Source organism: Arachis ipaensis, chromosome B06, assembly GCF_000816755.2.
Source record: "Arachis ipaensis cultivar K30076 chromosome B06, Araip1.1, whole genome shotgun sequence".
In the NCBI taxonomy this organism is placed as follows: Eukaryota; Viridiplantae; Streptophyta; class Magnoliopsida; order Fabales; family Fabaceae; genus Arachis; species Arachis ipaensis.
In genome coordinates this window covers 19,512,352-19,524,458 of record NC_029790.2, presented here as the reverse complement: position 1 = coordinate 19,524,458, position 12,107 = coordinate 19,512,352, and the positions used below count along the sequence as shown (strand labels likewise).

Below are 12,107 nucleotides of genomic sequence, written 5' to 3'. Positions count from 1 at the left end.
TTTGTGTAAATCATATATATGCAACAAAATGTGAGCTAGCTAGTAATTTAGAGAAGAACTCAAGGGACTCGTGACATCACAGACAAAGAGAAAAAGTAGTCAAATATACACGCAATAAAAATAACTAAGTACTTGTGTGTACTGCCACACACACACTCAGTAGTGTCTCACTGTCTGATAAATCATTTTGGAACTATCATAGCCAGTTTTATATGCATTGTATATCTTTGCCCCGCTCGTCAAAGATCCTCAAATCTGAAATAGGGGGGAAATATTTAAACAAGGTGTGTCAATAGAAAAAGTTGAAGGGAACATATATATCAAAGTTGGAATAACGAATTATTGTATATCTGCGTTGTCTTTCAATTACAATGATTTAAAGTATAAATGTAACAAAGTGTTGTGAATTATTTGAACATGATTAGGTGTGTAGAAAGTGAAGCAGAATGGATTCTTTTCATTATATTCTACTTTTCTAGAGCTACTATAAGGGTGTAGTATCAATTCCAATTCCAATCCCCGTGTATGTGAGGTGAAATCACATGGGTACATGTTATTTTGTTCGTTCCTTGTTGGAAGGTGAAAAGGAAAGGCTTTAGAAGAAGAGTTTGAGAGATTAAAGTAAGGAATTTGTGGAGGTAAATGTTGTGAAAGTAATTGGCATCTTGCGGGTGGCCCGACCAGTAGGACATGGAGATGGCGTTGGTGTCTTTAAATTAAATATTAGGGTAGGGTGGATGGGATGGTACCAAGTGTGGGGGCTCGACTTCATTGCCATTTGCCATGCACACATCACACATACCTGTCTTCATTCTCGTGATAGATGTTATGTATCTTTTTGGTCCCCACCGATACACATGCACTGTTTGCTATTACCACATCATCTTCTCATCTCAAATCCTTGACTTTCCTCTTCTTCACTAAATGTTAACAAAACTACTACTTTAATTTTCTCTTGAACAGTGTTTAATTTCATCGTATTAACTGTATGTTACATTGCATGTTTAAATAACCTTAATTATTAATTATTAGACAAGTAGTGTTTATTAGCTATACTATAACTAAATTACTACAAGTGTAAGTAACCAACTTAGCTAAGTTGAGTCATCTGCTTAAGCAAATAATGTTAGAAATTTAAATTCTACCTTATGCATGCAGTAATTTATGGCCAACTGCAAGAATCATTGTCACTACTGAACCAAAGCAAGAGCTGGGGTTTTTTGTTGCTATATCAATTAGAAATGTTTTATTATAGTACTTTAATTTGGTAAGCTTACTTTCTAGCTGTAGACATGAACTTTTTTTTCTTTTCCTTTTGAAAGAAAAATAGATATCACGTGTATGTTGATGACTTGATGGTCAGTTGTTAATTCCATGTCAAAATGGTTTGTTTACGGTTGGAAGTTTGAGTAAATATTTACCCACGCAACAAAATAAAATGTGGCATTTGCGTCTTTAACTATAATTTAGGATATTTATGGGATAAAGTATGTTTTTTTTTAAATATTTTTAAATGTTTTTAAAAATACACCTAACGTTTAATTTGATTCAATTTTATTCTTAACATTTTTGATAAATTTTAATTTTATCCCTATTATTAATTCTTTAACCGTTAATAGTCAGTCAAACTTTTTTTTTCAATTCTACACCTAATTCTCATCATTATGGTCTTCACATTTCTTTCTTCATTATTACCATCATTATCTCTCTTACTGCTCCAACTCTATTTAAACTCTCACCTCATTCTTTCCACTATCACAAAGCCACTTAGGCCTCTTCTCAAATTCATAATCTTGTCTTCTTCCTCCTCTTCCTTGTTCTCTCTCTCTCTCTTTTTTACAGTGCTTGCAACACTCTATTATCCTAAATCTTACCTCTAGCTGTAAAGTAAAAGACAATAATGTGTCACGACAGTTCTAAAATTCAAACTATACATATATATCTAAGGTAATATTATAACTAAAAGTCCAATGAGACTTAAACTTTGAGAGACAGAATGTATCTATTTTTATCAAAAATTCTATTGTATCTTAGTTATCTAGTCGGCCGAAACTCCGCAGACTACGACTAATTATCTTATTTATCTAGTGAGCCAAAACTCCGCGGATTACGGCTAGTTACCTTTTGAATATATATATATATCATCACTTGTCTTTCTTATATTTAACTACCTTGTGTATCTTGGAACTGTTCACAAGGTTTTATATATATTGTTTTGTTCTTATTCGTGCCAACGCGCTTTAGTTATCGTGTGTGAAGGCTTCGCACTTTGTATCTTTGTTTTAACCGTCTTTGATCCTTTATTTTTTTATTGGGTTTTTAGTTATAATATTACCTTAGATATATATGTATAGTTTGAGCTTTAAAATTATCGTGATATATTATTGTCCTTTACTTTACGGTTAGAAATAAAGTTTAGGGTGATAGGGTGTTACAGTCTCAACCTGAACCCCCAACCTCATCTGAACCTTCTCACCCCACCCTAACCACCATCACAAAGCTACCCTCTTCTCACACTCATAACCTTGTCTTTTCCCTCTCTCCCTCCCTCTCTTTCTCTGTGTGTGTGTATTTTTTTTTTTTTTTGAAAATAATAATCTAAAATGCTTGTAGTGTTTTTGTTGTTGAAATGATTAGTTTGGAAAAGGATTGCGGGTGATGGAGTTAAGAGTAGAGGGGTTGTGGGTGAAAGCGAAAGAGGATTGTAGATTGGGATAAAGAATATAATAAGGGTTAGTAAGGGTTACAGTAATGGTGAGGTTGGATTGAATTGTGAGTTGTGGGAGGTTACTGTTTCTTGAAGGTGGATCTGATGTGTGGCAGTGGTGGAGTCTATGAGGTGGTGGTGGTGGGGAAAGGGGGAGAAGTGGTTGTGGAAGGTGTAATTCTATGATGGGATAAAGTAGATGAGATGGTGGCGAGTGACAATGATGATGGTAGTAGTGATGGTGTTGATGTTGGCAGCGGTGTTGGTGTTGATTATGATGATGATAATAGGAGTAAGATTAAAAAAATAAGATTGATCAATAGTATGACTGTCAAAAAATTAACAGTAGGAATAAAATTAAAATTGATTTTAAACGTTGAGGATAAAAATTGAATCGATTTAAACGTTAGGGATAGTTTTAAAAATTTTCGAAAACGTTAGGGACCAAAAGCATAATTTACTCTTAAAATATTTTATGAAGTTACTTAGTATGCGTTTGGTTATGAGAACAAGATAAGATATTGAAAATAAGACACAAAGGACAGAGACACAAAAATTAGAATTTTTGTATTTTGTTTGGTGATCGATAAACTAGAACAAATTATAAAAGTTTAATTTACTCTCCTTTTTTTCTATACAAAAATTTAAGAAAAAAAATATCATGATAAAAAATATGATTATGAAAATTTGATAAGAATAATAAAGAAATAAGTTGCGTTTTTGTCTCTTTTCTGTCAGGATGGACATAAAATACACTAATTCAATATTTCTATTTATATCTCATCTGACAATCATGATTTTGTATTTTTGTATCTATATGTCTCAGTGTCCTGTGTTTATAAATAAACACAACCTTACGTATGTGGGCATAAAAACATTTAAGAGATAATAAAAAGGTCTAACATTTTTTTTATTTTATATTTTTTAAATGTTAAGTTAATTAAAATAATTTTAAGTAATTATTTTTTTAGTATTACCGTAAAAAGAATATTAAATGTGAAAGAGAGATAAAGAATACAAGGATTAGAAAGCTACAAAACAACCATTCCCAAGTTTTGAACTACCAAGGTAAAGAAATAGTCACATTCACAATGAACTGAATGAAGTATGACGATGTTTCAAGTAATTACAACTAATAAGTTGGTAGATAGGTGTTGCATACTATATGCACACTGCGTTGACAGTTTGACACAAAGTGTGTGGCGTTTACTATGGGAAAAGCAATCTAGAATATTTGTGGGGGCAAAAGAATAGATTATGTGGTAACTTGTTTTATAACGAATATATATATATATATATAGTGTAATGGACATAAAATGAAAAAGATATAAGTCTTAATTTTATCCTATATAAACACAAAATATTTTGTACTCCTCTCTTTCTACTAGTTTCTATTTTCTATGTCTAAATAAAGCGAATCTTTTTGTACAAACTATATGAGCATTATTTGGCAGCATATACTCGTGAGTTATGACTATATGATTATACAGATTTGACTCCACCTCTTCACTTCATTAAAATTATGCTATTCAATTATAGGCTACATATATATGGAGAAAAATCAGTTAATGCAGTGGGAGGTTGCCTGGCTCTTCAGACATTCCCTTCGAATGATTGGTGATTGATTAATTATGTTGGATCGTCATCCACTTTCCTAACACACCAACCACCCACCATTTATTAAATCATTATCATGTGGTTGCCTTCAAAACATTGAACAATGTCCACTACTAATTTCATGCACATATTACTAGTATTTGGCTATATGAGTTACTTTTAAGCTACTCCATGACGCGCGTTCTTCAAAGTTCTATATATATCCATCTCTATGGGGAGTGATGAGAATGAATGAGGAAAATATAGAGGTGAAGGTGACGTGCCTACCTGATTTAACTAAACCACTATACCAACGGGAATAGAACTTCTTAACGAACATAAAGTGTGAGCTCTAAGGTATTGAATATCACAATTCACAAGACGTGTGTGCAAATACCTTGCTATATCCAACTCAACATAGCTGCTTTCTCTCTCTTTCTTTTTTTTTTCCCTTCCATGTAGAATATATATCAATTCGTTACGACCTTTTGCAATCTTTCTTAGGGATGGCAATAGTATTTGAATTCACGGGTACCCACCCCGCTCCTATCCGTTTGGAGAGGGTAATTACCCGCCCCACACCGAGGCAAATTTTTAGCGGAGCGGGTTTTTGGGAGGGATGGGACAGGGTCGGATTTAGGTAATATCCGCCCCTACCCGCCCGTTGTCAGCCCTAATCTTTCTAACATGTAGCTTTATCTAGAACATATATTCTAAGAATAAATTATCATTTTTACCTATGAAAATTTTAAACGTTGATAAATTTATTTATTAAAAAAAATTATAATTGTATCTATAAAACTTGGATCCCGTATAAAAAATTATCTAAATACTAAAAAATTACCTAGGCTACATTTGTTTATAGAGACAGGATACTGGAACAGGGACACAGAGACACAAAATCGTATTTGACAAAGGAGACATGGACAGAGACAATGTGTCTAGAAACACTGAATTAGTGTATTTTGTGTCCATCCTGACAGGAAGGACACAGAGACACTAACAAGGGACACAACTTATTTTTCATTTTTTCTTTCATTATTCTTGTTAATTTTTCATAATTACATTTTTTATTATTATATTTTTCATCTCAAATTTTTTGAATGAAAAAAAATGAGAATAAATTGGATTTTCATAATTTGTTCTAGTTTATCACCAAACAGAATACAAGAACACAAAATTTTGGGTCTCTGTCCATCAGTGTCTTCTCCTGTCCTGTTCTCAGAAACAAACGCAACCCTAAAGATCTTAAATTACTCTTCTCTCCACCACTATTATCATAATCTCTTCCCTTTTTTTCTCTCTCTCTCTCTCAATGTTCTTAGCTACTCCAATCCCAAATTCTGCCACCACTTTCTTTCTTAACTACCAAGCACCATCACTGCTGCCATTACCATCACCACCACAGCTATCACCACCCTTCCTCCTCCCTCTACCTCTTCCACTCTGATCTCAACCGCAGACTCCGCTTCTCCTTCACCTTCCACCTCTTCCAAAACTCCAACCTCGCCGTCTCCTCCCCTACCAGCTTTGAAAGGAGTTGGAAGAGCTTGAAGAAAATCATTAACCAGCAAAGACCAAGTCATTGCAAACTTCAAGCAATTGGTGCAAGAAAAAAATCCATCATCCTTCTTATCCACCTCATCACCATTCACATTCACATTCACATTCACATTCACATTTACATTACCACTCATTGAGTTCTGTGAGAAAATACCCAAAAAAGCCTTCAAGGGAACCTTGATTGACAACCCCCTCTTCTTCTTTATATTGCAGATATGAAATTCACCACCTTATTTCACCTGGACAATCAAACAAATACCTTTCATACTCTTATTCTTGTGCCTTGACAGGAAGCAGTGCTCAAGATCCTTTGCAGCTTTTCGAATATCCACTTTTAAAAGGGACAGTGATTCCTTCACAACCTGAATGGAATTGAAGAAGGACTCAACTGGGTCGTTCCAGACACCATTTTTTGATAAATCCTTGAAAAAGTCGCAGCCCTTGAGTGTGTGTGCAAATTCGAATCCGGTTCTCTAGAACTCGATCCGAATCGTCGAATGGTAAAAGTAAAGATGCATAATACAGAAGTCTCTTTACGCGCTCTATGGAATCCGTTAGGGTGTTGAATTCCGAGGCCAAACAGTTAAGCTTGATAGTGATAGAAGAAAGAAAAGATGATTATGCTGGTGATGGTGGTATTGGTGATGTTGAATCGCGACTGACACCAATGGAAGAGTGTACGGTAAAGGGGTTAGGGTGACGGTTGAGAAGGAGGGTGAGGCAGTGGTACTGAATGGCGATGTAGTCGATATTGGGATCGGATCGCTGAGAACATATAGAGAGAGGGGGGTTGGATAATTTTACTTGCAAAAATTATTTTTTATGGGTATAAATGGTAATTTTTGTCTTTTATAAATAAATATATCAAAATTTTTAATTTTTATGGATAGAAATTGTAGTTTACTAAAAAAAAATCAACATTTATGTTTCCCTTTCTATTATTTTTTTAGTTACCTATATGACAATGATCTTATATAAAATATTTCTTCCTTTAAAAAAATTCCAAATAGATAAATTGTTTTAAAATTTTTATCAATAAAATCCATGCATGATTTGTTGCCATTTTTCATTTGTTTATTTTTTCAAAAGTTAGAAGAAGCTTTATTTATTGAACTCCATAAAGGGATATTCCTTACACACGGATAGCATCCCTCGTAATGAGGGAAAGAATCCCTTCTTCGTAAATAAGTACATCTTGGAGGGTATTTCGGTAACTTAGTTCCCACCAAACACAAGCTTTCACTTTATATCAAAACCAGAAGATGTAAACCGTTAAACCTACATCGATGACCATCCAACGGTCCATATTTCGATTTTGACCAAGGTACAAATTTTGAAGCTGGAATGATTGGGGTTTGATCGAGGTTTGACCGTAGAAAATTCAAAAAATTAATAAAAAAAAAAATTCTTTTTTCATTAACAAAACACAAAAGGCTCACCTGCGAAGCTCTCTGTCTGTACCTAAAAGGAGAGAGAGAGAGAGAGAGAATCTAGAGAGAGAAAATCTAGTAAGAAAGGAAGAGAGAGAGAGAGAGAAACGAAGGGAGGGAGATTCATAAGATTGTGTTGTGTTGGTGTTGTTTTGTGATTTGGTTTGTTACATTTTCTGTTGTTTCATTTTCCTAGCTTCTCTCAATTTTTTTAATTAAATATTTCAGTTATTTTGTTTGGTTTTGGGAGATTTGGGATTATTGGAACTTAGGGTAAGAAAGGGGGAGAGAGAAAGTTTGAGATTTCTCTCCCTCTTCCTTCTCTTTGTTTGGTTGTATAATTATAATTTTCTCTTTTTCTTTGGGGAAAAAGTTTCTATTTTTTTTCCTGAGGGGTTTGATTTGAGGGATTTATTAGGGTTTGGATTTGTTTTGGTGTTGTGTGGGATTGGAATAAAAATCTGCAACCATGAATATGATGAGAAGGTTGAAGAGCATTGCTTCTGGCAGGACATCCATTTCTTCAGATCCTGTAAGATACACATTTCTATTTTAAATCCCACAAATTTTTATGTTGTTGAGAATCTAGATTTAGATTGGGTTAATGTGATGAGCATGTCCATTGTTTGAGGCTTCAAGGGGATTACTTTTTTTTTTTTTTTGTAACAAATGTCTAATTAATGCATGTTGTGTCAGGCGAAACATTTTTTTTTTGTGTGGTGTTTTCCCCTCTATTTAGTTTTTAATTACATTATCTGGGATATTTTTTGTTTCATTTTATTTGTGAAATTTAGTTATCGTGTTAATCATTTTCAGCTCCCCTTTGATAATTTATGCTCATATGCATTTCTTACAATTTTCCCATCTTCTCTGGTTATTGAGGATTGTGAATTTGTGATAATTGTTTCTGAGACATAGGTGGTTTATTCTCAAGCTTTATTTATTTATTTATTTTGTGGTCTTGATCTGATATGAACACAACTTTGTTGTCTATGTAACCACCTATTCAATGAAGTCCTCTCATTTTCTGAATTGATGATAACAGAAGCTTTGTGTATGTTTGGCATGGTTAAGTTGTTGGAAGTGTAATTTTGCAGAGATTTTGTGATGTTGAAGTCTTTTATTCTGATTTCTAAGCAAAAATAATGTGTTTTGGCTTTTAAGGCAATAGATTGGTAGCTTTGTTAACATCAAAAGATACTTTTGCTTTAAACCTATTAGTTACATTGCATTGTTTATGGAATGTTGTGCTCTCAAATTAATTGTGACGAGGGCGACGAATTGTGAACTTTGATAAGTGATTGGTTATTGAAACTTATTTTTCCCATGAGACACCTTGGTAAAGCTCCATGTTGAGGTTTCTATAAGGTTCAAATTCGTTCATTTCAGGGAGGTGATTCTAGCACGAAAAGAGCTAAGTTTGATCAGGAAACCACAGGGAAAGTCAATGATGAATCGATTACCATAGACAAAGGCGGCCAAGATCAGGAAGATTTTGTAGATGCACAAATGGGGGATGCTGTTGGCACATCAGATGTATCTTCGGTAGCTAAAAATGAAAAGTCGGGTTTTGATCAACTTCCAAAAGAATTGCATGATATGAAAATTGCTGATGAGAAAAGGAAAAAGAACAATGAGAAGGTATTGTTATCATTTCCTCTTCTTCTTTAGTTAAATTTGATCCATGTTTTGGTCGTTGCTGTGATACTTTACAAATGTTAGATTTTCATATTCATTGCAAATAGCTTGCATTCTTTTTAACGTTTCATGAACCGAGTTCCATCTTAGTGACTTCAGTGATATATTTGCTATGTGCAGGATGTAGAAGCAACTGTAGTGAGTGGTAATGGAACAGAAACAGGTCAAATAATTACAACTGCTATTGGTGGCCGAGATGGACAACCAAAGCAGGTGATTACTTTATTCTTGTTGCAGCTAAATGAGATCATTTATTTTAAATCGGCTAATTTAATTTGCATGTCTATATGCAAATATATAATAATGCAACTGATACAGCTTATTAATGGCTTATGCAAAATATAGTACTTTTATTAACTCATTTCTTTTGGCTCAGACAATATCGTACATGGCTGAACGCGTGGTTGGAACTGGTTCTTTTGGAGTTGTTTTTCAGGTATTCATCTCTTTGTTGCTGTTTTTTACAAAATTGTGGTTGCCCTCTACTTTACCATTCTAGCATTGTTAATTACTCGTTAGCTTATGAACAATACTTCCTTTATGTTGTAGGCTAAGTGCCTCGAGACTGGTGAACCGGTTGCCATAAAGAAGGTTTTGCAAGACAAGAGATATAAGAATAGGGAACTTCAGGTTATGCGCATGCTTGAGCATCCTAATGTTGTGCGACTAAAGCACTGTTTCTTTTCAACTACGGATAAGGATGAGTTGTACCTCAACCTGGTTTTGGAGTATGTTCCTGAAACTGTTTACAAGGTTTCAAAGCAGTTTATTAGGATGCACCAATATATGCCTATCATTAATGTGCAACTTTATACATATCAGGTAAGTGTTAAAATTATGAGATGATTGATGTATATGTATTATTATCTTGTATTGATTATTCATGGATGCGCCTCTCTTGTAGATATGCCGTGCATTGAATTATTTACATGAAGTCATTGGCGTCTGTCATCGTGACATCAAGCCCCAGAATTTATTGGTAAGATTTTGTCTTTTAATTTCTGTTTATTTGGTCCTTTTTAAGTTTCCATAATGTCAACAACTTTGGTTTCACGAAAAACACTATTGGGTTGAGACTGCTTAGAACTTGTTTCTATAGTATAAATGCATTTTGGACTGACATCAATTATTATGTATATTATAGGTCAATCCTCAGACCCATGAGTTGAAGATATGCGATTTTGGTAGTGCAAAGATGTTGGTATGTTCCTTTTGCTTGTGAATTTTTTATTACCTTACGACAACACGGACGTTAGCTTATGAAATATTGCATGTTTTAGGTGCCTGGTGAACCCAACATATCATACATATGCTCGAGGTATTATAGGGCTCCAGAACTTATATTTGGGGCAACTGAATACACAACTGCTATTGATATGTGGTCTGTCGGTTGTGTTTTGGCTGAGCTCCTTCTAGGACAGGTGAGCATATGTGCAAGACTTTTTTTCTCGTTTTTATAAGAATAACATCGACCTATATAACCAGAAAGAACATTCAATTAGCTTAGTTTAAGTTCTATGAACTTGTAATATGGAAACTTATCCACATTTCATTGTCGCAGCCATTATTTCCAGGAGAGAGTGGGGTTGATCAGTTAGTAGAGATCATTAAGGTACAACTTCTTGTCTTCTTTTGTTATCTTCCATCTCCTTTTGCTTTATAACCTTTACCGTACAAGTTTGATTCTTTTTCTTTTCCCAATCTGTTCTCTTGTTATGTATTACAGATCTTGGGAACACCTACCAGAGAAGAAATAAGGTGCATGAATCCCAACTACAATGAATTCAAGTTTCCTCAGATTAAAGCGCACCCGTGGCACAAGGTTAGTGGTTCTTTCCTCTGCGTGTCTCCTTGTTACTTCCTTTGTTTCAAAATAAACGACGGACAAATTGGTACATACGAAAAAATGTATCACGAAGTAAATTGCATCCCTGATGCACTAATTTGTTTAGGTATTGATTTGTCCAAAGTGGCATTTTTATTAAACCAGAGGGGGTATATATATAAACGATAAATGATATATGCTTCAAGTTGTATCTTACCCAATTAATAACTACAGGTTTTCAACAAGAAACTGCCACCTGAAGCAGTGGATCTTGTGTCAAGGCTACTTCAATATTCACCAAATCTACGTTGCACTGCGGTAAGAAACTTATTTTGATTTGGAAATTTTACCTTTTTTTCCTAGATTGCATATTCAGTAACCTTAGTTTTATAACTATCTCTATTTCAAAATAAAAGTCGCTCTTACTGAATTAATACATGGAACAATGTTAATGCACGAGTTTTCAATGAACATGCATACTACCAAAGAGGGAAACCATTCTTGCATGTGATATTATTTATTTGTGTTGCAAATTGTTCTTATATTCTGCCATCAGCTAAGTTGCATAAGAGTTAGGGAAATAATTATTTGTTGTTTCCAGTTGGCTGCATGTGCACACCCATTCTTCGATGATCTACGGGACCCGAATACATGCCTGCCAAATGGGCGACCGCTGCCGCCGTTGTTCAATTTCACTGAAGCAGGTAAGATTTTATGGTCAGGTCAACATCTGTGTATTATTATTTTATTTGTTCATCGCGGATGCTTAGTTAGGAAGTAAACAATGCAGAACTGGCAAATGCACCTGATGAGTTGCGTCAACGTCTCATTCCCGAGCATGCGAGGAGTTCGAGCTGATTATAGCCTGTGACGAAACAGAAAAAATCCGTAGGGCATTGTAAATGGCGGCTTTTTGGATGAGAATAGAGGAAATTACCTTCACCAGCAATGTTTGCACACCACAACTCTCTAATTCTGTTGATGAGCCTGCTCAAAATGTGACCATGCAAACTTGATACGAAAACCCCTAACATTGTAGCAATCTCTTCTATCAAGGAACATGAAACATGAATGCAGGTGAATATACCAAAAGGATGAGAAAAGTGCCAGTTCATAATGGTGTTGCAATCATTTTTAGTAGTTTATATGTGTTTTTGGTGTAAGCCACATCCTGTGGAAGTTGTTGTGTTCTCTCTTACTATCTTGTAATCATGATGTTACCATATAGTTCACCTAAATATGATTGTTTTATTTCTTAATTGGAACCAAGTTGGAAGAACCTTAAGTT

At 34.5% G+C, this 12,107-nt stretch overlaps 1 protein-coding gene across 1 annotated transcript; it reads left to right on the top strand.

Moving 5' to 3' along the window:
- LOC107646108 (shaggy-related protein kinase theta) lies at positions 7,298-12,084 on the top strand. The gene is made up of 13 exons (XM_016350304.2): positions 7,298-7,828; positions 8,686-8,937; positions 9,115-9,207; positions 9,371-9,430; positions 9,544-9,816; positions 9,899-9,973; positions 10,139-10,195; positions 10,275-10,415; positions 10,556-10,606; positions 10,721-10,816; positions 11,054-11,137; positions 11,421-11,523; positions 11,610-12,084. The coding sequence occupies exons 1-13, from the start codon at positions 7,766-7,768 to the stop codon at positions 11,675-11,677; spliced, it is 1,416 nt and encodes a 471-aa protein (XP_016205790.1). The 5' UTR covers positions 7,298-7,765; the 3' UTR covers positions 11,678-12,084.

Coding starts and splice junctions, on each gene's coding strand:
- LOC107646108 (XM_016350304.2), top strand. CDS start 7,766: ATGAATATGATGAGAAGGTTGAAGAGCATTGCTTCTGGCAGGACATCC. Junction 10,817..11,053: donor AAGCGCACCCGTGGCACAAG/GTTAGTGGTTCT, acceptor TAATAACTACAG/GTTTTCAACAAGAAACTGCC. Junction 11,524..11,609: donor GTTCAATTTCACTGAAGCAG/GTAAGATTTTAT, acceptor TAAACAATGCAG/AACTGGCAAATGCACCTGAT.